The following is a 27,943-nucleotide window of genomic DNA, read 5'->3' on the forward strand; positions in this document are numbered from 1 at the left end:
CAGTTGTACAGGACATTGGTTAGGCTACTTTTGAAATTTTGTGTGCAGTTCTTGTCTGCTTCCTATCGGAAGGATGTTGTGAAACTGAAACGGTTCAGAAACGATTTACAAGGATGTTGCCAGGGTTGGAGGATTTGAGCTACAGGGAAAGGTTGAATAGGCTGGGGCTGTTTTCCCTGGAGGCTGAGAAGTGACCTTATGGAGGGTTGTAAAATCATGAGGGGCATGGATAAGATAAATAGACAAGGTCTTTTCCCTGGGGTGGGGGAGTCCAGAACTAGAGGGCATAGGTTTAGGGTGAGAGGGGAAAGACATAAAAGGCAACCTTTTTACACAGAGCATGGTACCTGTATGGAATGAGCTACCAGAGGAAGTGGTGAAGGCTAGTACATTTGCAACATCTGGTGGGATATGGGCTGGGTGCTGGCAAGTGAAACTAGATTGGGTTGGGATATCTGGTTGGCGTGGACGTGTTGGCCCTAAGGGTCTGTTTCCATGCTGTACGTCTCTATGATCCTGTAAGTGGGTAAATGGAGGACACTATTCTTGAGATTAAAGGGTGTGGAGTATAAGTGGGAATGGGATAGTGCATAGGATGATCAGCCATGATTATATTTGAATGGAGAAGCAGGTTTGAAGGGCCAGATGGCCTGCCCCTGTTCCTATTCTCTATATTTCTCACACTTCTCTGAACACCCTTAAGTATTGATGAGCAAAACTGTTTGCATTACTCCAGATGTGTTCTCATCAGTGCCCTGTACAACCAAAGCATGACCTCCCTACTTGTATATTCAATTTCTGTTTGAATAAATTGGAACATTCTACTAGGTTTCCTAATTACTTGCTGTACCTACATACTAGCCTTTCGTGATGCATGCAAAAGGAGTCCCAGATGTCTCTGCTCTCATTGTTCTAAAATCTTTTAGAACTTTTAAAAAATTATTAAAATATTGTTACCAAGATGAAATTTCACATTTACCAGCGTATTAACTGTTTGCCAGATCTTTGCCCATTCACTTAAGACCTCTTTCTTTTTGTAGCCTCATTATATCCTCTCACAACTTAAGTTCCTGGCTACCTTTGTGTCGTCAGAAAATTTAGCAACCATACCTTCCAATCCTTCATCCAAGTCATTCAGATAAACTGGAAACATTGATCCACGAGGCATGTCAAACAGAAACTGAAATGAACTAACTAAATAAATATTATAACGACAAGACCAAGTCAGAGGCTTGAAATCCTGCAGAATGTAACTCACTTCCTCAATCCCCAAAGCCTGTCCACCATCCACAAGGTTCATATCAGGATGGAATACTCCTTATTTGCCTGGTTGAGTGCACCTTGAACAACATTCACAAAGTTGGACACCATCCAGGGCAAAGCAACAGGCTTGAATGCTACCACATTCACAGTCGCTTCTCCCATCCTGATATACAGCGGCAAACTGTGTCTACCATCGACAAGAAGCAACACAAAAATTCACTAAAATTTCTTGGGCAACACCACACTAACCCAAGGTGAAGGACAAGGGCAGCAAACACATGGAAATAACACTGCCTCTACAAGTCACACGATCCGCAAAATATATTCCCAATCCTTCACTGTTGCTGGGTCAAAATCCTGGAACTCCCTCTTTAACAGCAATATGTGTACTAATGGGTTTATGTATACTAATGGAATGCAGTCAATTCTGATATAACGTGATAGTTTCCATTCTTGTGTGATCTCATATGAAACAAAATTGCCCAAAAGCCATGCCGTTTAAACAAATGGGGCCGAAATCGCATTACAGACAGTACAGGGAAGGAAAGTTCACATTCCACAAATGACTATCTAAATTCTTCAATCACGTTAAAGCTAATTCATGTTGAAGAAATGCGCATTATAGCAGAACTGAACTGTAAGTGGTATAAACTCACCAGCACCTTAAAAGGCAACTAATGATGAGTAATAAATTCTGGCTTAGTCTATGAAGCCCAAGTGCTCTGAATGAATTTTTAAAAGTGGTTACATCAGACCAACATGAAAAAGACCCATTTATGCCTACACTTTGCTTCCTGTTAGCTTGTCAATATTTTACCTGTGCCAAAAGACGACTACTACATGATGAGTTTCAATTTTCCCTGCAATAACCGGTGATGTTGAATTTGTCAACTGGAATCTAGTTACAGTACATCCACCAGTTCACCTTTGACAACAGCACATACTTAGAGTCATACAGATGTACAGCACGGAAACAGACCTTTCAGTCCACCTCGTCCGTGCCAACCAGGTATCCCAACACAATCTAGCCCCATCTGCCAGCACCCGGCCCATATCCCTCCAAACCCTTCCTATTCATATACCCATCCAGGTGTCTTTTAAATTTGTAATTGTACCAACCTGCACCACTTCTGGCAGCCTATTCTGCACATGCACCACCCTCTGTGTGAAAAGGCTGTCCCTTAGGTCCCTTTTATATCTTTCTCCTCTCACCCTAAACCTATGCCATCTAGTTCTGGACACCCCTACTCCAGGGAAAAGACTTTGCCTGTGTACCCTATCCATGCCCCTCATGATTTTATAAACTTCTATAAGTTCACCCCCTCAGCCTCCGATGCTCCAGAGAAAACAGCCCCAGCCTATTCAACCTCTCCCTCGAGCTCAAATACTCCAATCCTGGCAACATCCTTGAATTTTGTTTTTTGAACCCTTTCAAGTTTCACAATATCTTTCTGATAGGAAGGAGACCAGAACTGTGTACAATATTCCAAAAGTGGCCGAACCAATGTCCTGTACAGCAGCAACATGACCTTCCAACTCCTGTGCTAAGTACTCTGACCAATAAAGGAAAGCATACCAAACACCACCTTCACTATCCTATCTACCTGTGACTCTACCTTCAAGGAGCTGTGAACCTGCCCTCTGAGGTCTCTTTGTTCAGCAACACTGCCTAGGTCCTTATCTTTAAGTATAGAAGTCTTGCTAAGATTTGCTTTCCCAAAATGCAGCACCTCGCATTTATCTAAATTAAAGTCCATCTGCCACTCCGCAACCCATTGGTAAGGGGTAACCCTCTTCGATGTCCACTCCACTTCCAATTTTGGTGTCATCTGCAAACTTACTAACTGTATCTCTTATGCTTATATCCAAATCATTTATATAAATGATGAAAAGTAGTGGACCCCGCACCAATCCTTGTGGCATTCCATTGGTCACAGGACTGAAGTCTAAAAAGCAACCTTCCATCACCACCCTATGTCTGCTACCTTTGAGCCAGTTCTGTATCCAAATAGCTAGTTCTCCCTGTATTCCATGAGATCTAAACTTGCTAACCAGTCTCTAATGGGGAACCTTGACAAATGCCTTCCTGAGGTCCATATAGATCACATCTACCACTCTGCCCTCATTAATCCTCTTTTAATTCTTCAAAAAACTCATTCAAGTTTGTGAGACACGATTTCCCACACACAAAGCCATATTGACTATTCCTCATCAGTCCTTGCCTTTCCAAATACATGTGCATCCTGTCCCTCAGGATTCCCTTCAACAAATTGCCCACCATTGACAACTGGCTCACCGGTCGAAAGTTCCCTGGTTTGTCCTTACCACCTTTCTTAAATAGTGACACCATGTTAGCCAACCTCCAGTCTTCCAGCACCTTACTTGTGACTATCGATACAAGTATCTCAGCAAGTGGCCCAACAATCAGTTCCCTAGCTTCCCACAGAGTTCTCGGGTACACCTGATCAGGTCCTGGGAATTTATCCACTTTTATGTGTTTCAAGACATCCAGCACTTCCTCCTCTGTAACATGGACATTTTTCAAGATTTCACATCTATTTCCCTATATTCTGTGTCTTCAGTGTCCTTCTCTGCAGTAAACTGATGCAAAATAGTCTCTCCCCGTCTCCTGTGGACACAAAGGCCACCTTGCTAATCTTTTGAGGGGCCCTCTTCTCTCCTGAGTTACCCTTTGGTCCTTAATATATTTGTAAAAACACTTAGGATTCTTCTTAAGCTTATTTGCCAAACCCCTCATGTCCCCTTTTTGCCTTCCTCCTTAAGTATTTCCTCCTTAAGTATGCTCCTTCTGTCTTTATACTCTTCTACGAATTCACTCAATCTATCCTTTATCTCCCTGACATATGTTTTTCTTAACCAAACCTTCAACTTTCTCTCATCATCCAGCATTCCTACACCACCTAGCCTTTCCTTTCACCTTAACAGGAATATACTGTCTCTGGACTCTCGTTATCTCATTTCTGAAGACTTCCCATTTTCTAACATCTAGCACACATCGCCGTGGAACCCCATTCACACCCTGTCAATCACAAAAGTTAATACTTTGGTAATTCTGTTTTCTGCCAACCAACTAATTTTCATTGTTACCATGAACACCGAGTTTGGACAAGAAACGTTTACGTAACACCCTATCAAATACCTTCTGGAAGTTCATATAAAGTATATCTATCTGTTCCCCTTTCTTCACTGCACGTGATACTCCTTCAAAAAGCTCCAATAAACTGGTTCAATAAGATTTCTTCTTCACAAAGGAAGTTGAGTTTTCCTGACTGACTTGAGTTTTCTAAGTGCCCATTTTCACGCCTTCCCCTGACCGTCCTCACACTAGCCTATTCCCCTCCATTGCTGTTTCCTATTTCCCTCCATTTCTGGACTGGTGGAGTTGTGTTTAGTACTTTCTATTCTGATGGAACCTTTCCAGAATGTAACATTTTGGAAAAATAGAATAATGTATCTACTACTTCATTAGCTACCTCTTTCCCTGGGTTTTGTAATTTTGCTAAGTTTCTTTCTCCCTTTCACCTTCTGATTTATAGCTACTACTAAAATGTTCTTGTGTTCTCAAAACAGAGACAAAGAAAAATATTTGTTTATTTCTTTACTGCCATACTGCCATACAGCCCACTGACGTAAACTATGGGATAATCGGGTGGTCTGATGACAAGTTGGCAGCCGACACTAAGATTGGTGGAGAAGTGGATGGTGAAGGGCTGTCAGCAAATGAAGCAGAATATAGAGATTTTGGAGAGTTGGGCAGAGAACTGGCAGATGGAGTTCATTCCGGGCAAATGTGAGATGATGCAGTTTGGAAGATCCAATTCAAGAGTGAACCACATGGTAAATGGAAAAGCCCTTGGGAAAAGCATTGCTGTACAGAGAGAACTGGGTGTTCAGGTGAATTGTACCCTGAAGGTGGCAACGCAGGTTAATAGTGTTCAAGAAGGCATGCCTTCCTTCATTGAATGGGGTATTGAGTACAAGAGTTAGCAGGTCATGTTGCAGCTGTATAGGACTTTGGTTCGGCCACATTTGAAATACTGCATACTCTTCTGGTCACCACATTACCAAAAGGATGTGGATGCTTTGGAGAGAGTGTAGAAGAGGTTCACCAGGATGTTGCCTGGTATGGAGGGCATTAAAGATGAAGAGAGGTTGAGATGATTAGGATTATTTTCATTAGAAAGATGCGGGTTGAGAGAGGACTTGATTGAGTTCTACAAAATCATGAGAGTTATCGAAAAGGTGGATAGCAAGAACGTTTTTCCCCCAGAGTGAGGGATTCAATTACTTGGTGTCACAAGTTCAAGGTGAGGGGGAAAGTTTAAGGGAAATATGCGTGGAAAGTTTTTTACACAGAGGGTGGTGGGTGCCTGTGCCGTGTTGCCAGCGGAGGTGGTAGAAGTAAATACTATAGCGTCATTTTAAAAGTATTTAGACAGGTACACGAATGGGCCGGGAGCAGAGGGATACAGATCCTTGGAAAATAGGCGACAGGTTTATAGAGAGGTTCTGGATTGGTGCAGGCTTAGAGGGCCGAAGGACCAGTTCCCCTGCTATAATTTTCTTTGTTGTTTTGTTCTTTCATATGTGTAAACATTATTCATTGTAATTTTAGTTTTTGTGTTTTGAATGAGTAACCAGTGGGTTTTCTGTGTGTCTTTTAAGCATTTTGGAGCCAAAGTGATTTCTTTTGAAACAGTTTTTTGGCTTGCTTTTTTTAAACCTACAGGAAAAAGCTGGAGAGGAAAACCTTTGGGGTTCACTTTTCTTTTTACCTTGAATGGAGATGTATTATGAATTCCTTGGAATAAGGTGGCCCTTTAGACATGTGCTCCTGAAAAGGGAATGATATATAGTGGATGAAGTTACCTCGGAGTAAGGAGTTAGTTCACGTCTCAGTCCCAAAAATGTTGAGATAAAACCCTGAAGAGATTACATAAAGTTGAGTACATTGAAGCTCAGTTGTATGATCGTTTCATTCTACAGCTATCTGCAGTTCTCGTCGAAACATTGAAATTATCAGTGATTTAAACCTATTAAGATGTGAGATACAGGAGTCTAGTTTGAGTACTGCACAAGTGATGTTTTCGGTTACTGTATCACTGGTGTATTCTGGATACCATGCAAAGTTATTTTGTTTGTTTTCAATTTACACATGTGTATTTGGGGAATAATGGAATTATATTTTTACTGTTTAAAAATCTGAATTCATTTCATAAGTAGATGGTTTGTTCTATTTATTTTAATTTCTTTTGTTGATACACTTATGTGTTATCACTAAAGCAAATCACATGAATATTTATGTGCTTAAGACTAAACAAATCAAATATAATCTACCAAACCAGAACCCTGCCTGGGATCAGATTTGTAACTAATAACTTCAGCTGGAATCATAATACTACTATTAACTCCCCATCTTCAATTTTGAGCATGAGTACTCACTTTAATCACTTTTTCAAAATATTTTTTAAAAATCCCTCTAGAAACTTTTCCTTTACATTTTTACATTTCTAGCTGGCTTTCCTTTATGGTCTAATTTATTTCTCCTGATTAACCTATAGTAATTTCCTGTTCTTTGTGTTCTGACCAATCATCCGACATCTTTTAGGTATGACTTTAAACTAAATGTGCACTTGCGTGTTTGGGCAGATTTAAAACATACTATGACATTTAAAGAAGAGCAGGGACGTCCTCAAAATTTGTTTCAACGTACACAACAAAAAAATTAGCTTTTAATATGTCTTTTGCTGTGGCATATCAGTTGCTACTTTTATTAAAACAGTAATGATACTTCAAAATTAATTGATTGGCTGTGAATTGATTTGTGGCCCCCTGACAGAGCAAGATGTGCTTATAAGTTTTTTAATCTTTCTTTTAATTTGTCAAGAAGTAGTACAAACAAAATGTCCAAAAAGCACATGTTAGTAGACAGGTGTGACGATCTGTTCCAGAGCCATTGTCATAGAGATGTACAGCACGGAAACAGACCCTTCGGTCCAACTTGTCCATGGTGACCAGATATCCCAACCTAATCGAGTCCCATTTGCCAGCACTTGATCCATATCCCTCTAAACCCTTCCTATTCATATACCCATCCAGATGCCTCTTAAATGTTACAATTGTACCAGCCTCCACCACTTCCTCTGGCAGCTCATTCCATACACGTACCACCCTCTATGTGAAAAGGTTGTCCTTTTATATCTTTCCCCTCTCACCCTAAACCTATGCCCTCTAGTTCTGGAGTCCCCCACCCCAGGGAAAAGACTTTGTCTATTTATCCTATCCATGCCCCTCATAATTTTATAAACTTCTGAGGTCACTCCTCAGCCTTCGATGCTCCAGGGAAAGCAGCACCAGCCTATTCAGCCTCTCCCTATAGCTCTGATAGAGCAAATTGATAACACTCCCATCAGAAAGTTGTAAGTTCAAGTTCTGTTCCAGAAAAGTGAGTGCAAACATCAAGGCTATTTCTGCAGTGGAATATTGAGGGAGTGCTGCACTGTTGAAGGTGCTAGTGTTTAGCTAAACAAACATTTCTTTCTCTGTCATGTGAATTTGAACATGGACCAAGAGATATTTTTTAAAGAGATTAGATCAGCAGAGAGAGTATTCTAATTAATATTTATCTCTTACTTACTATCCTTAAAAGCAGGTCATCGGGCCACTAACATATTACCGCACATGGAAATTTGCCACACGCAAGTTGGTTGCTGCTCTTCCTGTATTGAAACAGCGTTCACACGATGGGATGTGCTCAGATCATGGGAAGTGTGAGAGTCAACTTATTGCTGAAATCACTGTGTATAGGAGTTGGAATATCATGTTAAGGTTGTACAGGACGTTGGTGAGGCCGTTTTTGGACTACTGTGTATACTCTGGTTGCCCTGTTATTAGAAAGAGTATTATTACATTGGAGGGGGCTCAGATAAGATTTACCAGGATGTTGCCTGGTCTGGAGGGTTTGAGTTATAAGGGTAGGCTGGGATTTTTTTTATTGGAGTGTAGGAGGTTGAGTGGTTACCTTATAAAGGTTTATAAAATCATGAGGGACGGAGATAATGTGACCAGCAAAGGTCTTTTCCCTAAGATGAGTGAGTTCAAAACTAGGAGGTATATTTTGTAAGGTGAGAGGAGAAAGATTTAAAAGGGACCTGAGGGGCAACATTCTCACACGCACGCTGGTTTGTATGTGAAATGACTTGCCAGAGGAAGTGGTAGTGCTGTACAGTAAGAACATTTAAATAATTTTTAGGCCAACCACAGGCAAATGTGGTTAGTTTAGTTTGGGAAATTTGGTCGACTTGGATGAGTTGGATTATAATAGAATCCCTACAGTGTGGAAACAGACCATTTGGCCCAACAAATCCACACCGACCTTCCAAAGAGTAACCCACCCAGACCTATTCCTCTACCCTCTTATTCTACATTTCCCCCTGACTAATGGCACCTAACCTACACATCTCTGAACACTATGGCCAATTCACCTAACCTGCACATCTTTGGATTGTGGGAGGAAACTGGAGCACCTGGAGTAAACCCACGCACATACATGGAGAATGTGCAAACTCCACACAGACCGTTGCCTAAGGCTGGAATCAAACCTGGGTCCTTGGCACTGAGAGGCAGCAACACTAACTACTGAGCCACTGTGTCGCCCATGTTTCTCAAACCCCTTCTTGAAACATTGTGTTCTGGGTTCAATGACCTCCTGTAGTAGAGAATTACATGTGCTCACTACTGAGTGAAGAAATTTCTTCTCATCTCAGTCCAAATTGGTCTACCCTGTACCTTTTAGATTATGATTCCTGGTTCTGGATTCCTTCGTCATCGGGAAATTCCTTCCTGCGTGTACTATTCTTCTTAGAATTTTAGAGATTTCCCTCATGCTTCTAAACTCCAGTGAGTGTAGTAACTGATTCAGTCCCTGTTTATATATCATCCCAGCAGTCAGCCTGGTAAATCTTTACTGCAGTCACTCCATTGCCAGAACATCCATTCTCAGATAAGGAGACTAAAACTGCACACAGTGTTCAAGGTGTGGTCTCACCAATGCCCTATACAGTTGCAGCAAGACATCCTTGCTCCAATGCTCAAATCATTTCACTGTGAAGGCCAAATATCTTTGCATTCTTCACTGCCTGCTGCACCTTCCTGCTTACTTGGAGTGAATGGTATACAAGTATACCAAGCTCTTGCTGTACCTCAATTCCAGTCTGTTTCCATTCATAAACCAATCTGCCTTTTGTATAGAGGCATGGACTATTTTTTAAGTGGGGAGAAAATTCAGAAATCTAAAATGCAAAGGGACTTGGTGCTACTCCAGGTTTCTGTTAAGGGAAAGTTGCAGGTTGAGTTGGTAGTTAGGAAGGCAAATACAGTGTTGTCATCTCGAGAGGGCTAGAATTTAAAAGTAAGGATGTACTTCTGAGGCTTTATAAGCCTCTGGTCAGACCACTTTTAAAGTATTGTGAGCAATTTTGAACCCCAATCCTCAGGAAAGATATATTGCCCAGGAACAGGTCCAGAAGAGGTTCATGGGAATGATCCCAGAAGAGAAAGGCTTAACACATGAAGAAGGTTTGAGGACTTCGGGACGATATTCAATGGTGACATCTCATTAAAACTTAGAGAATACTGAATGGCCTGGACAGAGTAGACATTGGGAAGGTGCTTCCATTGGCAGGAATGACAAGGACCCGAGGGCACAGCCTTTCGACCGGAGAGAAGGAAAAACGTATTTAGCCAGAGAGTAGTGATTCTATGAAATTCCTTGTAACAGAAGGCTGTGGAGGCCAGGTCATTGAGTATATTTGAAACAGATAGGTTCTTGATTGCAAAGGTAATCAAAGGTTATGGGGACAAAGCAGGAAAATGGGGTTGAAAAACCTCAACCATGATTGAATGGTAGAGCAGACTCGCTGGGCTGATGGCCTGATTTCATGCCCCATGTCTTTTGGTCTTATTCTGTTTATGTTACTAATGTGAATAATCTCAGATTTATCTGCATTGTACTTAATCTGTCATGCAGGTAAACTTAATGTCGCTATAGTTCAGAGGGCCTCAGGGCTGTGCTCTCGTTAGAGAGACATAGCCAACTGGAGGTGAGTTTAACCTGGTGATCACCACACCTCGGACAAGGGGCAAGGTTGAGAAGACGACAAGACCATCATTGTGACCTCAGACATTATGGGAATTGAACCTGCACTGTCAATATCACTCTGCATCATAAACTCGTCATTCAGACAACTGAGATAATCAACACCCCAGTCTGCTGTAAATTTGCCCACTCACTCAACTTGTCCAAATCACACAAACATAACAACAGGAGGAGATCATTCACCCCTTGAGCCTATTCCGCCATTTAGTCCGATCATGCCTGTTCTCAGGCCTAACTCCATATACTTGCCTTTGTCTCTTATCCCTTAATATCTTTGCTTAACAAAAACTTATCTGTCTCAGGTTTAAAATTAACAACGATGTAGCATCAACTGCCGTTTGTGTATGGAAGTGCTTCCTGACTTTTCTGCTGAAAAGTCTGGTCCTAATTTTTAAATTATGTCCCCAGTTCTCGAATCCCCAATGAGTAGAAATATTTTATCTTGATCTACCCTGTTCTTTCTTATTGATATCTAGGAGATTTTAATCAGATTACTCCATAACCTTCTAAACTTTAAAAAATAAAAACCACATTTTTATAATCCCTCTTCACAAGATTGTTCTTGTAAACTGACATTGTACTTCCTCCAAAGTCAGTATGACCTTCCTAAGGTGTGGTGTTCAGCTCTGCCCTCAGTCCTCCAAGTGGGTCCATCCTCCTTACAGTTCACCCTCCCTCCCAGCTTTTCATTGCTACAAACTTGGTAAAATAGCATTGAGTTCCCTCATCTAAATCATTACTATCTATTGTGAATACTTGGAGTTCAAGCACAGATCCATGCAGCACCCCCCTATTGATTGGCTGCCATTCAGAAAATGACCTGTTTGTTTTTACTCTTTGTTTCCTGCCTGTCAACCAGTTCTCTGTCTGTATCCCTACATTGTCCCCAATCCCACGTGCCTTAATTTTACATGTCAATCTCTTTTATGTGAGCTCTTAATAAAAGCCTTCTGAAAGTCCGTTTAAATCATATTCATTAGTTCCCTCTGACCAACCCTACTAGTTACATCCTTGAAAAGTTTCAGTAAGTTTTGCCAGACTAATAGCTTGAATGGGCAGGTTCTCTTAAAATGTTTGACAGATAATGTTTATGTCTATATGAGTTTAGAAGAATCAAAAGAAGGTTTGATCAAAACCTATCATATTCTGAGAAGTCTTGACAGTGTAGATTCTCTTTCAGAGAATCTTGAATTAGGGGTCTTTTTAAAAATGAGAAGTTGCCTATTTAAAACAAAGATGAGGCAAACCGTTTCCTCAGACAACTCTGAACTTTTAGGTCTCTCTTCCTGAGGTGATGATGAGAGTAGAGCCTTTGCAGTTTTTTTCGAGGTCAAAAGTGAATAGATTCTGGACAACCAAGGGACGGTCATCACTATTTACAACTCCTTCCTATCTTTTACTCTCTTTTATAATACTAGTCTGATAAAACCCCCAATTAAAATTCAACTTTTCAAAAATCAGCCAGACGTCGAATCTTCTTTTTTTCTTCTTAGGGATTTCTGTTTCATAGATTACTGATTGATAAAGGTACCAACCATTAAGAGAGCTATTTTTCCGTCAGTATCTACATGCTAGTTGTGTGGCAGTTCTCCTCCCAACTGTTCAATTTTCCCTGGTCTTATACCACCCCCCCCCCCCCCCCCCCGATTGTGTCATTGGCTTTTAAGATTGCCAGTATATTTTTCTATTCAGACCACTTGCCCTGTCAGGTAGCTTTGCAAGGGACCTGGGTTCGATTCCAGCCTCTGGTGACTACCTGTGTGGAGTTTGCACGTTCTCCTGTGTCTGTGTGGGTTTCCTCCGGGTCCTCCAGTTTCCTCCCACAATCCAAAGATGTACAGGTTAGGTGAATTGGCTGTGCTAAATTGCCCATAGTGTAGATTATTAGTCAGGGTAAATATAGGTTAGGGGAATGTGTCTGGGTGGGTTGCTCTTTGGAGGGTCGATGTGGACTTGTTGGGTTGAAGGGTCTGTATGGATTATGATTCTAATTCTAATTCTAACCATGTTACCTAAAGTAAAGAACTGGAAGGCTAACTGAATAAATTCAGTTATATAGAATAATGTCAAGCTGCGTAGATGTGATTGTCATTTACTATTAGGACAGAAAAAAATTCATGTTTGTCTTCCATATTTTTTCCAATCTTTAACACCTGGCACCATAAAGGCATCACCAAAATCGAAGCTTTGTGATTTATATGGGGTGTTTAGTTTTGTTTCAAAATTATTTCTATTGTCTGCAGATTGGCGCATCAGTGGAAGTGAAAGGGTCTGATGGTTCTTACCAAGAAGCTGCCATTAATAAACTGACAGATGCCAGCTGGTATACTGTGGGTGAGTGAACTGTTATTTATTTTCTCAAAACTAAATTCAGTCCGATTTTGAAAATCTGGATTATTTCTCTCTGACCTGCCCTTGCAAGCTCCTCATCTTGGGCAGTCTAAACAAGTGTATAAGAGACCATGCTACCATTGACTAATGTCATACACTGTGGTTTTTAACACTGCATGATCTCTGCACTAGCAATAAGCAGGTTCAAATCTTGCTGTAGGACCTCTGTAATTTTGTATATTTCAGTCCAATAAAATGTGGAGAAGTGTTAATATTTAAATTTAGAAAAGACTGACTGATAAGTGCTCTATTATCAAAAATTAAGTCCTTGTGTATTACAAACTTTATAACTAAAATTTTTAATGCCCCTGTTATACTATGTTTTAAGTGTTTATAGTCTTATGTAAATTATCAGACAGGTTATAATCTCACCTATCATGTTCCTGAGGCTGAAATGTATTAGTTGACCAATCAAGACCCACTATCTAAATCCCACAGGAGTTTCATGGAATATTGTCCACTTGCCTGGATGGGTGTAGCTCAAAAAACACTCGAAGCTTGACACCATCCAGGACAAAAGCTCATTTGAATAACGCCTAATCCACCGCCTTCAACCTTCACTTCTTTCACCACCATGTATTTACTATCTGTAAGATGCAATGCAATATCTCATCAAGGCTGCTTTGACAGCACCTTCCAAACGTGTGATTTCTATCACCTAAAAGAGGAAAAGTTGCCGATATATAGGAAATACAAGTTTCACTCAAAGATACATACTATTATGACTTGGAATTGTATCACCACCCCTTCATTATTGCTGGGTCAACATCCTGAAACTCCCTTCCTAACAGCACTGTGGATTGTCCTACATTCCAAGGGTGGCAGTGGTTAAGAAGGTAGCTCACCGCGACTATCTCGACAACTGTTAGGAGTAGGAAATGAATACTGGGTGACTATAAACGCACACATTTCATGAATGCATTAAAAAGCGAATATACTACTGTGATCTACTCCTGAAGATCTCTCAATACTGGTTGCCAGATCTGTGTGAGTGATTGGTGAGTTTTTGTTTCACAGTTAGAAAGGAACCAAATGTGACGGCAACTGATGGACTTCAACAATTTTGAGTATTTGAGACATACCATGCACAATGTTTGGAGGTTCAAAGATTTTGAGGAATTGAATTATCCCACACAGCATTTTTGCAATTTCAATTACTTTTCATGATTCCACATTCTGAATGTTTTACACGTGCAACACAGGAAAAGAAAATTGCAACTTTTCGAAATTGAAATGTCAGAGAAACCTGACAGTGGAAATAAGTCAGATTCAATTTGGACTTGTGATGCAGTCTGGAAAAGGGATTTGACACCAGTCAATTTAGCTTTGTAATCGTGCAGGTTGATTAGAAGGACCTTAAAAAGGCTAAACAAAGCCACTACAGCTATTTGAGGTCTTGTGGTTCCATTCAACCCTCATCTGTGCTTTGTGGCATGGCTTGAAAAAACACACAGGGGAGCAACAGTGCAACGGATTTGCAATCTGCGAGTCCTGAAAATCTTAGAATCAGAAATGAAGAATAGCAAGCAATGCAAATACTCAGATCTGTAATATATTGAAATCTTTCAGTGGAGGAAACGGGGAACCCTAATATGTTGTAAATAAAATTTGCATTCAGGAATTGAGTACAGTGAATAATCTCTCCAAATTCAAATGTTCAAAACAAGAATGGGAACTTTGCGTTAGTTGACCAATCAAGACCCACTATTAAGAGGTCTGTAGTCACCTTCAGTCACTTCATGACCTTCCTTCCATCATACAGTCAGAAGTGGGGATATTCACTGATTTGGAGAAAGTAAGGGCTGCAGATGCTGGAGGTCAGATTTAAGAGGGTGGTGGTGGAAAAGCACAGCCGGTCAGGCAGTATCTGAGAAGCAGGAGAATCAACGTTTCAGGCATAAGCAGAATATACTATCAAAATTTTATAATTTGTATACTTCAGACTTACTTGAAGATGATCAGAAACAAGTGAAAAAATTATGGACTATGTTAGAAGATGAAATACATGTGACAGTTAATTTCGAGACACATCAGTTGGATTTTGTTACATCTACAGGTAGCGACCACAAGAATCAATTGACACACGTCAGTCACTGCTGGACATTTAAGATCTGACTTTATAGATCACAATTATTTGAAGATATATTGGCCCAGATATTCTGATGGCCAGAGAATCATTGGATCAGTGTACACTGAAATTATCTTTCCCACCCTGACTTTTTTCGCTGCTGAATTCTTGAATTCCTGGACAGTTTCAGAGGTGATGGCAGGATTGGTGAATGGCGGAGGTGGAGTCAGATCAGGATGTATTCACTGGAATATTGCAGGAAGGAGGATCTCAGAAAACCATATAATTGTAACAGGATTAGATAAGGGTCCTTAAACTACCAGGAATTGTAGTTGGAGAATAAAGGGTAAAAGTTTTAGGATTTGGGTGAGAACAAGCGTTCTTTGCCCAGATTGTGTGGAATTCACTACCACATCGTGGTTAAGGCCGAAACATTTGCTTCGATAAAGGAGGTAGGTACAGTACTTATGGCAGGATAAGGGTATTGAGCTTGATGATCTACCATCATCATATTGAATGACAGCAGGCTTGAGGGAAGTTGAATTGCTTACTTCTGCTCCTGTCTTCTATAATAAAGAACCAAGAGTAAGAAAATAATTGGTAGGAGTGCATAAAATAAAAAAGTCCATGAAACAGTAAAATAATCTTCACTATTCAATTTTAACAAAATAAATGCAACTGATAATGGTCAATAGGTGTTATGAATAGATGAAATAATGATTCTAAAACATGTCTGTATGGATTTCAGCAAAATGAGCAACATACTTCCTCATAGTAGACTGCTCAGTAAGATTAGATCACATGGGAGAGCTAGCCAATCAGATGCAAAATTGGCTCGGAAGTAGAAGACCGAGAGGGTGGTGGTGCTTTTTGGACTGGGCGCCTGTGACCAGTGGTGTGCCATGAGGATCAACGCTGGGTCCACTGTTTTTCATCATTTATCTAAATGATTTGGATGTGAATATAGAAGTTATTGTTTCTAAATTCACAGGTGATGACATCAAAATTTGGTCAAGGTGGTTATCTCGGTACAATGGGACGTTGAGGAGTGGCAGATGCAGTTTAATTTGGGTAAATGTGAGGTGTTGCATTTTGGTAAGGCAAACCAGAAAAAGATTTATATCCTTAATGGTAAGGCCCTAGGCAGTGTTGTTGAACAAAGAGACCTAGGGATACAAGTGCATATTTTCTTGAAAGTGATGTCAGGGGAGACAGGGTGGTGAAGAAGGCATTTGGCACTCTTGCCTTCATTGGTCAGAACATTGAATACAGGAGTTAGGAGGTCATGTTGCGGCTTTACAGGACATTGGTGAGACCACTTTTAGAATACTGCGTACAATTCTGGTCACCGTTCTGTAGGAAGGATGTTGTTAAATTTTAGAAGGTGCAGAATAGATTTAGAAAGATGTTGCCAGGACTGGAAAGTTTGAGCAAGAGGGAAAGGCTGAATCGGCTAGGATTTTTTTTTCCCCAGACCAAGAATTGCCAAGTGTCACCATATGGCAAAACATTTGAGATCTCCATTTGACAGTATTAATCGGATAAACCAAGATTTTGTTTTTGAAGGCTGGCTTTTATCACGTGGAGGCAATAAATGGTATTACATAAAAAATTGACATCAACTCAAGGAGATGTCTAATTATGTAAAAGCTAACAATTCTTTCATAGATAGAAATCACGCAGTGAGAGAATCTAAAATAGTTTTAGAAGATTATAATGAAGGCAGCTAGTGTACTGTCATTGTGCAATAAAGCAACACGCCAGTGACTCAAGACCACTGAGATAATAGTTACAGATATCCAAGAAATTAGCGAGACTAAACTGGTTGTAGTAGCAAACCACTGTCATTTCAGAGAGTTTTAAACTCTCAATATACCAAAGTTTTGACATAATGAAAGTGGTGTGTATGGCATTATTTGCCATACACTCCAAGTGTAAGATTACAAGTGTGTAATCTTATGAAGAGAGTTATTGCAGTGTATCTGTAAGTAGGTTATGTCCTCAATCATCAGACAGGATATGATGTCATGTCACCTGACACAGTTGGAATGTGTTTGTTGACCAAGCAACATGTTGCTGGAGTTTTTAAATGAGTACATATATGTACTGCAGCAATCTTCAATAAAGAAGTCATAGTGCAGTTTTACTTGGCCTACTTGAGTGGTAAATTTGAGTTTGTAGAATAGAAGAAAACCCAGCAACCCCTCCCATTTGGTTGAGTTTGGCAGGGCATTGTGGGGAAGGCAAAGATTCTGTGACAGAAAAATATTTCTTAATTTAAAAGTTCTAAATGTAATTGTCAGCTGACAGGATGAATATTCTGAGAATGAGGTCAAATGAGCCAATTAATAATTGATTTAATTAGTTGGCTTGTGAATAATATAGATAGCCGTAGCTCATTGGAGAATATATATGGGCTAGTTGGATAGACTGATTAGTGGGAAATGGAGTTCAAACTCTGTATCGATGTATGGTGATGCATTTGGCCAAGGCAAACAAGGCAAGTAATACATGTTAAATGATAGAACCCTAGGAGTAGGGATTGATGCTGCAACTATAAAAGAAAATGTTGTTATAATCCTACCCGTCCACAGGGTTGCTCTGTCGTGAGAGGGATAGGACTGATGGTGGTTTAACCTGATGGTCATTACGATTCAGTTAAGGGAAATGGTTAAGGAGGAGAGTCCTTTATAACAATCTCAGCAGGTGTGGGAATTGAAACCATGCTGTTCATGTTTTTCTGTATTGCAAACCAACATTCTCAGCAACTGAGCTAACTGACCCTTGCTAGAACCCTGCAATGGAAATGTACCAAGGTGTTCCCTGGCCTGGTGAATTTTGGTTATGCAAAAAGATTAGGTAGACTCGGGTTATTTTCCTTGGAGCAGAGGATGGTCATGATTGAGGTGTATAAAATTATGAGGGGCATAGACGGAGGAGACAGGAAGGAAAATGTTTGCTTCAACATCTTCACCTGACATAGATTTAAGATACGGGGCAGGTTCAGAGGAGAAATGAGGAAATACCTTTTTGCTGTGAGTGGGTGGGATCTGAAACTCGCTTCTTGTAAGGATGGTAGAAATAGAAACCCTCATAATATTTAAGAACTATTTTGATGTACAGTTGAGAAGCAAAGGCATACCAGGCTATGGGTCAAGGGCTGCAATATCATGGTAGAATGGTTAGATGGTTGTTTTTGACCTGCCAGACTGGGTCGAAAACCCCTTTCCATGCTGTAAACCTCTGATTCTGTGCAGGAAACAGTCAGATCTGCCAGCACCTGTTCAGAGAGAAATAGTTCAGTTTCCAGATCAATAGCCCTTCAAAGTTCTGATGAAAGGTCATTAACTTGAATCATGAACACTCTTTCCCTCTCCATTGATGCTTCTGAAATGGCTAAGTTTCTTTGAATAATTCAGGTTTTTATTTCAGACTTCCAGCATCTACAGTATTTTGGTTTTGTTCCAGTTAGTTTTGTTTTCCTTTCTCTCTTGCACCTAGTCGCATATGCGGCAGCCAGTGCTTACGCAATGAGATTTATCTGGAACAGATGACATCCTAACTTTGAAAGCTGTAACTTGAGCGGGACCATTATGAACCAAGCACGGCTGACCAGGACATGCTTCAATTCTTACTGTGATGGGTATATTGGAAGGAATTGCTAATTGACCTATTTGACCTTTTATGTATATGCTTCCTTGACAATCAAGTCCTGGACTAACTGGGATTTCTGCCTCAGAAGGATGGACTTTACCATAATACCACAAGTCATTGAGAGTTTAATTAGTTTCTTTTAAATTATTTTCATGGGCAGCTAATATCACTTCAATGCAAGTCCAGCATTTATTGCTAATCCTTTGTTCTGAATGGCTATTTCAAATCACCATGAAAAGACTACCTAGGAGAAAGTGAAGACTGCAGATACTGGAGATCAGACTCCAAGAGTGTGGTGCTGGAAAAGCACAGTCAGTCAGGTAGCGTCCGTGGACCAGGCAAAACCACATTTCAAGCATAAATCTGAATGATTCTCCAGCTCCCTGGATGTTGCCTAACTGGCTGTGCTTTTCCAGTCCCACACACTTCAACAATGAAAAGACCACCACATTGTTGTGGTCTAGAGTCAAATGTAGGCCAGATCAGATGAGGATAACAGATTCGTTTCCCTAAAGGGCATTAGTAAAATAGCTGGGATTATTGTGACAATTGGTGAAGGGTTCTTATGATCACCTGCACTCAAACAATTTTTACATTCCAATTTTATTCACTGAATTCAAATTCAACCAGCTGTCATTTTAGGCTTTGGTGCCAAACCCTGGAACCTTAGTCTGGGCCACTGGACTACTATTAACCTACTCCTTTATTCAATTTCTTAATTTGCATCTTTCAATCCAAAGTTACAATTTACCTTTGCGATATGGTGTAACTTAAGATAGTATTATTCGTCTTTTGTGGCAAGCTGCAGTCCTTGACCAAAGCGTCTTAAATGACGGAGATATGCAGCATGTTTGAAACCTTTCCGTAACCATTTTTATTATTGTGTTGATGCCAAATGCAAATAGTAAAAGACTGTGTAAAATGGATTGTAATTAATCTCGTGGCATGTTGTCAGCACCACTACTGCTGGAAAGTGTACTTTTACATGGATGAAGGGTATTAATAAGATCAGGGAACCGTAAGGGCAGATCGATTAGCCATAAGAATCTGCAGGACCTTAATGAGACTGCATTTGGAACACTGTGCAGAGTTTTGGTCTCCCTATTTGAAAAAGGATAAAATTTCATTCATAGCATTTAAAGAAGGTTCTCTGGAATCATTCCTGGGATTGAGGGCTTATATGAAGAAAGGTTGAACAAGTAGAACCTTTTACTCCTTACAATTTAGAGTGAGAATTGCTGTATTGAAACATGTAAAGATCTTGAATGAGCTTGGTAGGGTAGATACTGAGAGATTATTTCCTGTTGGGGAGATTAAAATTGTGGGTATAGTTTATTAATAAGAGGTCTCCCTTTTAAGACTGAGATAAGGATTTGTTTTTTTCCCTGAATGTCATTAGTGTATGGAATTTTCTTTCCCAGAAAACAATGGAGAATGTACCACTGAATTTATTTAAGCTGGTTTGAGGTAGTTTTGATAGGCAAGTATTATTTAGGGGGACATGCAACAGGCAAATGGAGTTGAGACCACAATCTAATTAGGTATAATCATGTTGAATGGCAGAGCAGGCTTGAAAAGCTGTTTGGCCTACCGTTGCACTTAAGTCCTTCTGTTCTGATGCAGAGTACCACAGGCAACCTGGGTACGAAACTGAGTGACAAGCTATCTGTTTTGAATTGCAGTCCTGTGATCTGCAAGTCCAGAGCAGCATGTAGACTTTGTTCCTACTTCTGATTGCTGCACCTTCCCTAACGTGCCGGGAGGGTCCATCAGCCAGAATAAACATACTTTTATGTGTTGCTCTCTTAAAATGCAATGTACTACTGCCATGCAGATTGGATGGATTCTATGCCATTGGCAATTTATTGTAATGGAGAATAATAGTGATACTATAATGTGAAAGGATAATTATATCAATTTTAACACAAGCTCAAAGTCCTAGCAAATACACTCAACACTGAGACAAATATTTTCCATTTGGAAGTGTATTATAATTTATTAATACTATTATGTTGGTTTTTAAATTTGTCTTGGCAAAACATTGGAGAGTGTTTGAAAATATATGTTCAGTAAGATTTAGATAAATTGATATGTTGCTGATTCTTTTCTGTTGGAGAGTCAATAAGATGTGTTTGCGATCTGCATCCTAACATTATCAAAAGAAGTAGGACTGTGATCCATCAACCTGGGATCAAGTACAAATTGTCATGTGGGAATTTAAGCTGGATTTACTCGCGTGGAGTTCTCAAAGTACTTCTGTTTGGGGAGGCCAAGGCCTAATGATATTATTGTGAGACTGTTAATCTAGAAACTCAGCTAAGAAAGTAGGGACTCCGGTTTGAATCCCATTGCAGCAGATGATGAAATTTGAATTCAATAAAATATATCTGGAATTACAAATCTACTGCTGAAACCATTGTTGATTGGTGGAAAAACCCAACTGGTTCACTAATGGCCTTCACAGAAGGAAATTTGCTATCCTCACCTGGTTTGGCCTACGTGTGACGTTTGACCCACAGCATTATGGTTGATTCTCAATTGCCCTCTGGCCAATTAGGGGTGGACAATGAATGCTGGCCTGGCCAGCGATGTCCACATCCTGTGAATCAACTAAAAAACAAATCTTGTAGCTCACTACGGTAATGTAGCTGTTTACTCCCTTGGCAAATGAGTAAATTCATTAGGGAACACGACACCCTTAAAAGAGCATTCTTCTGAACTTTGCAAGCTGTTTTGTGCTTAATTTCTTTTTCCAGGAACTAACCAGGAAATCTATGTTTTAACTCTGTGATGAGTGTGTTTTTGAAAGAAACTTTAATTTCACTTTCTTTTGAGTCAACCTGTTAGTTCCATCCAGTTATGTAAGAAGGACTTTGGAACTTTCTTGCAGAATGGTATGTATGTGTTGTTGAACTGACCAGTGTTGTATAATTGGCACAATGTTACACATTTCCTTCAATAAATTGAAGCTTGATTGCAGTTTGGACTCTTTCCCAATATTTGAAACTCAGACTGACAGCAAATGACAATTTCCAGAAGTATACACATGGGTCATCAGTAGGAATGATGAGGTGTAAGGTTTTCAATTTTCCTTTTTCCTTGGTACATTGAAGTGAACATGTTCTTCTGTTTGCTCATGGAGTGGAAAATATTGTTAAACAGTTTTGTTTAAGAGAAAGTTAATGAGTGAGATGAGTATGATACACTAAAGGGAAAGATGATAACCAACCAGCAGTAAAAAAGTTGACTTAGTGTTCTGAAAATGGTAGGGTTTTAAATGTTTGTAGTTCTTGATATAATATTTTGGTTGAGTGACAGATTTCATGGTATCTTTTGACAGTAGCAATGGCTTTTTACATACCATTTTTAATGTAACAAACCACTTTTTAAAAAGTTCATTTGTGGGAAATGGGCACCTCTGGCTGGCCAGCATTTATTGCTCATCCCTAGTTGCCCCTGAGAAGGTGCTGGTGAGCAATTTTCTTGAACCGCTGCACTCCACCTGCTTTAGGTTGACCATTAATGCCATTCACGTAGGAATTGTAGGAGTTTGACCCAGCAACAGTGAAGGAACAAAGAGATATTTACAAGTCAAGATGGTCAGTGGCTTGGAGGAGAACTTGTAGTTGATGGTGTACCCATGTATCTGCTGCCCTTGTCCTTCTGGATGAGAGTGGTCATGGGCTTGCTAATAGGAGTATTCACAACCAACATTTGATGCCAAATGATTTAATGTGATATTATGCCAGATAATGAAAAATTTGATCAGAAATATAGGTTTTAATGAGCATCTTGAAGGAAAGAGATGGACAGGTGTAAGAAGTGATTTTGAGAACTGAAGGCCTGTTTGTTAGTGGTGGAGCAAATAAAATGAGGAATCCTTAGAGATTAGAATTAAAGGAGGCCAGATGGCTTAAGCATTGAGAGTCTGAAAGAGATTCAAGCTGAAGAGGGGTGAGACTATGGATGGATATGAAACTGACTAGCAGAGAAATAATTTAATGACTGCGAAGGAATCGAGAGTGGAGTTGGGGTATATTTTGATGTTCAGTCCTCGTCAAAATTTACATTTGTTTTTCGGTGATGATGCCAAAAGTTAGAATGTAATTAGAATTAGATTTTATTGTCACGTGTACCTGAGCAGAGTGAAAAGTGTACAAAGTTGACATTCCTAGCACCATCTTAGGTACAAGGTACCTAAATACAAAATCTTAGGTACAGGGTAGAAAAATAAAGCTAGAAGGTCAATATTTGAGAAATAAAAGACATAGGAACAGGTTGAGAAATGAGAGAATGTAAATGTAGCAACACTCAAGCTTTCATTAGATAAGTATGAATGGAGCCAGGCATGTGAAGACCCATTAAGCTGGAAGGCACTGTTAAGTAACTAAGGAACATTCTGTCACCTCCAATGTCAAAGGCTGCATAGAGGAAATGAAGAACAATAAAAGAAAGATCAACTTTATCACTGATATGTATTCATTATAACATGACACTGACACTTGAACCAGGATTCAATATGCTGCATTTGTTCAGGATAACATCAGGATGTTAATGAGTTTATTTTCCCTCACCGATTATTGTAGATATTTTCTAATCAACTCTATTCAAAGATGTTATTGCACACCTCTTCAACAAATGGGCTTTGAACCTGGCCATCTTGGCTCAGTGATAGGGACACTATCACTTTACCACAAGACATCCTCAGAATGTTGATTAGTAGTACTATTGAAGTGCCTAGAACACGAACAGTTAAGTGAAGTTCTGACAAGTTAAATTGGTTTAACTATTTCTGTTGCTAAGTAAATTGATAATTACATGGGACTGCATTTAAAATGATCACTGAAACAATGAAGTGAGAGATTGGAAGTTTGTGTTAAGAGAAGTTAAAAGTTGTCAGGAATAGTGGTGGAAATAGTATTCGATTAACTTCTAAAAGAATAAGCATATTGTTATAATCTCATTTAGAGAGGTGAATTGTCTCCTTTCCTTGTCCCACTATTCCACTGGCCTCAAATATGCTTGATTTAAAAGGAAGGTGATATTAGTAATTTTTTAAAAATAAAGTTGTATATATCTCAGTGCCAGAACAAATCAGCCAAATTCTATTTGTTACCCAATAAATTGTTTACTCAAGCAACAGTGCAAAGCTTATTAATGAAAGGTTTAAAATGTGTAAATATAGCCAACCATGCTTCTTGAAAAAATGACTCCGATGCGCAGGCACTTAGTTAATTAAAGCTTGGAAAAAATTTTTTTATATTACTCAAAAAGGCCATCGGGCCAATGAGTTCAATTCAGAATTGTTTGAAATGCTGGTTCGTAGCCCAAATCACTTCCCACACAAGCTGTTGATTTCTCCTCAGTTCTATTATGATTGGTTGCATCTCTTTTCCTGGAGACTGATGTAGTTTTAGACTTTTACTTCAAAAATCCTCCACTTGCAGCAATGAGGTCTTCAGTGGATTTTCAGCACTCAACCTTTCCTGAGCAGAATTTCAGAGAGAGAGGGTGGGGATTTAAGGTTCTTTCCTCGTGGCAAGTTGTCTAAGACCATCTTTATTCAAGACCAATATATTTTCACCTGCAAACTGAATTTTGTGACTTCTCTAAAAGTTATGAAGTGTATCCATCTGGCAGCTTGTGTGCTTTGCGAGTGCAACATTTTTGCTGCTGCAGCCAGTATCCTCTGTTTTGAGTAGTTAGTTTCAAAACATTTAGATAAATCCAGCCATTGATGTTATTCATTAATATTTTAGATGACAACTCGCCAGCACAACACAATAGAGGCAGTCTCCCACTTAAGAATGAGTTCTGTTCTAAAGTCTGTTTGCAAGTCGATTTGCATGCAAGTTAAAACACAATGCAGAATAATGTCAAGCAATTATTCATAAATACAGAAAAGGTTTGTAGATGGAGGTCTCTAAAATTACATCTGTGATGATATTGTGGCTTTAAGAGGTTCTTCTACCCTTGTTTCTTCTGAGATTGAATGAGAGGTGTCGAGCATTCTGTAAGAATGTAAACAGCTTGTGGCACCTTAGAGGTTTTTTCTCAAAAATTGGAAGAATAGAGGCAGCCTGAATGAGTGTGGTCAAGCTCTCACAGAACCAGGGTTTTTTAGTTTAGCTTTCAGCAATTGCTATTGAATTATTCTTTCCCCCACTTGGTTGCAGCCAAAAGCTGGGGGTTCTCTGCCTGCTCCGGGAATTCCATGTGAGACAATCTGTTTTCTGAATTTGCCTTTTGCCAAGGGTGTGCTTATGGGGTAGTCCTACATTGGAACAATTAATTAGTAATAGTTTCTGTGTGTATTATTCTGTTAAGTTTTCCAGTAGAGTTAAGTTATTCCAATTCCTCCTTTCTTTTGTTGGACTTTAACTATAGTGGATGAATAAAGCCTGTTTTGCTTTAAGTCCGGTAGTTTAACCAATCGAATGGCATCTGGAACACAACACATAATATTTACTCTTAAAATAAGAAAAAAAAAAATCTAAAAAAATCTTCTGAATACTTCGAGGTTGGTCTAGTCCATAACACATGCCTATATACAATTACAGCGTTCATAAGTTGGACCGTTGTAAATGAGGACCCCCTGCACAATTTAGGCATTTACAGCTAGAATGCAGTGGAATATGATGAAATGAATAGCTGCCTCAGAGAATTGACACAACCACCCTGGAAAATTTATGAGGAGTGGTTTCATGGTTATCATGGTGAGATTTTCTCCTGTCATCTGCCCAGATATTAAGATAGTAAATAATTATATTTCAGATAAAAATAGAAAATTCTGGAAATACACAGTTTCTCAATTTGGCATCTGTAAAAAGAGAAGAGATAGGTTATGATATTTTGAGTACAGGTCGTTCTGTTATAATGCATGTTTCATCAAAGCAAATTTGCTGTAATGCAAATGACAAATTGGGGACTCTGTTTCTACAGTGCACACTTTTAAAAGGTGGCTATAACACAATTACAGCACCAACACTTGAAGCACTGTTTCTAAAGTGTGATTTTTCTGTTACGTAGGGTTGCACAAGAATGCAACCATCACGTTATACAAGAAGTGACCATATATTTAGGATAACCGCAACTCTCATAACTTTGCAACATGGCAGAAAAGTAGTCATAGTTTTTCTTTTGTGATTGTCGGTGATGAGTAGCTTGCTATGTATTCGCTTAGCTTGGTTGGGTGACTGGTTTACAATTCAGTGATACGAATAGCCTGGGTTCAGCTGAGGTTACCATGGAGATCCTACCTTCTCAACCTTGCCCCTCACCTCAGGTCATCTCTGCAATGAAAGAGTAATCTTGTGGCTTGGTCAGACTATGGTGACTTTATTCTTTCTTTATCTTCTTTGAATTCAAGTTGCCTTACATTGTAATTTCTCCTTCTTAATTTTGAAAGCTGCAATTTCAAGTATGAATTTGAAGTTTGTGATTAAAATAACCTCAGTTCTGTTCTTTTCCATAAGGCAACCTGACACATGTTAGCACTTGAAGGACATACACTACACCAGCCAGGTCTCTTCCTGATGAAAGTCTGGCCATTCCCTGGTAGCTTTTTAATTTTATTTACCATAGATAAGTCATCAGATCAGTTTTCTTTGCAGATAAGCTACTTAATGGCAATCTTTAAGTTATATGTATTTTACGTCAAATACTTTTCAACTACTCTAAGGACTTTTGAAGAAAGGCTTTCGCAAGCATTCATTTGTGCACAAAGTTAGAGTTAAATGGAAAGCTTTATCATCTTCCTTAACTTTGAAAAATAGCGGAATAATCGATTAGCTTGTGACTTGGGCTATAAATTGCCAAACAAATTGATTAACTGAGAAATGAATAATGAAGTCTGTGTTCAGTGTGGTTTTAGGTTTAAGTATTCCATCTTTTGTAAGTGGCAAAATAACAGTTGTTATACTTTGCTAAACTGTCTGAAGGTTTCTGACTGAATATTACATAGTTTGGAGGCTTAATGATTTACTATTTCAACTGAGAGTTTAGATGGATGGGCTCAACGAGAAAGCAATAAGTTGAGATCTGTAGTATTATTGTTTGAACTTATGTCTGTGACTGTGTGAATGGCACCTCCCATAATGATGATTTAAGAGAACACTTGACAGAGACTTGAATGGAGTTTGATCATGACATTCAGCAGAAGCTGTGCATAGATCATTAATGTATAATAAGCTAGTTAATATTTGAACCTACCATTGGATAAGCAATCCCTCCAAAGTTGGATTAACCAGTTTACAAAATAAACCATCAAAACTTGTCCAGGACAAATGGAATACATAGTATTTCAGAACAAAGCTGCTGACAGAATCAAAATTTAAATCAAAATTTAAATCAATATCACTGGTTCCTTTTATTTAATTAGGTCCTTCTATCTGATGCCTGCTGCAAATGTAATAGGTGTTCTTTGGTTCATTTTGGCTTAATCTTTCTGGGTTGCTAAGTTTTTAATGTACTGTAATCAAGTCATAGATGTCTATGGCTTTCTTCAGTTCTGTCTGTCATGCAACAAAAAGCAACTAATTTTACATAATAAGGCAGGATAGAACTCTCATGCTGTCAGGAAAAAAAAACTGGTATTTTCTTTGAATTCTGTGCTTTGGTTTTGACCAACTCCTAGCTGGAATTACTGTAAATCTGAACTGGCTAGCAGTTGATGCTGTTGTTCAGGTTATAAATTTGCTGTTTGATTTCTGATTCTAATTTGGGAAGGTTTTTTTTTGTCCAGTGTTTGATGATGGAGATGAGAGGACCCTTAGGCGTACATCTTTATGTCTGAAGGGGGAGAGACACTTTGCAGAGAGTGAGGTGAGTAAGTGTTTTTATCTAGACATTATAATGAGGTGATCTTCATAATACAGAACAGTAACTTCAGTGCTTGCTTTCAGACCCTTGATCAGTTGCCATTAACAAACCCAGAGCACTTTGGCACACCAGTCATTGGGAAGAAAACAAACAGAGGAAGGAGATTATCCTCTGCTCCTACGTAAGTACCATTTTACTAGTTTTTTAATCCAGTCATAGGATGTGATTGTCACTAACTAAGTCAGCATTTATTGCCCATCTCAACTGGCTTTGAGAAGGCAGTGTTAGGAAGGGAGTTAATTTGTTTTATACTACTTAAATGTTTTGTTCAGGAATTTTTGTATATTTTTCTGAGATGTAACCAAGAAAATGATTCTTAGTATGGAATGTAATTGACAATGAGAAATTAAGTAGTATGAGTTATAGCTGGTGTGGCACTTGGGAAAGCATGATTAAAAATCAAATTGTAACTGACATCAGTAGTGATAATCCCATGTGATTTTGAAAGATGGTGCCATAATTCTTTTAGATTTTAATCTGTTGACTGGTTATGTTTATGTTTAGAAATC

The 27,943-nt window shown here is 39.2% G+C and overlaps 1 protein-coding gene across 4 annotated transcripts in view; it reads left to right on the forward strand.

The window, feature by feature from the left end:
• The window catches only part of arid4a (AT-rich interaction domain 4A), a 156,589-nt gene that overhangs the window by 40,894 nt on the left and 87,752 nt on the right, over positions 1 to 27,943 (forward strand). For all 4 annotated transcript variants that reach the window (XM_087989894.1, XM_043697756.2, XM_087989895.1 and 1 more), the window contains 3 exons: positions 12,685 to 12,775; positions 27,298 to 27,377; positions 27,458 to 27,555. In XM_087989894.1, the coding sequence (XP_087846020.1) occupies positions 12,685 to 12,775; positions 27,298 to 27,377; positions 27,458 to 27,555 (269 nt within the window). The remainder of the gene's footprint in view (positions 1 to 12,684; positions 12,776 to 27,297; positions 27,378 to 27,457; positions 27,556 to 27,943) is intronic.

This window comes from Chiloscyllium plagiosum, unplaced genomic scaffold (assembly GCF_037043375.1).
Source record: "Chiloscyllium plagiosum isolate Xiang-an unplaced genomic scaffold, Cpla_swu_hap1 HiC_scaffold_8, whole genome shotgun sequence".
Lineage (NCBI taxonomy): Eukaryota > Metazoa > Chordata > Chondrichthyes > Orectolobiformes > Hemiscylliidae > Chiloscyllium > Chiloscyllium plagiosum.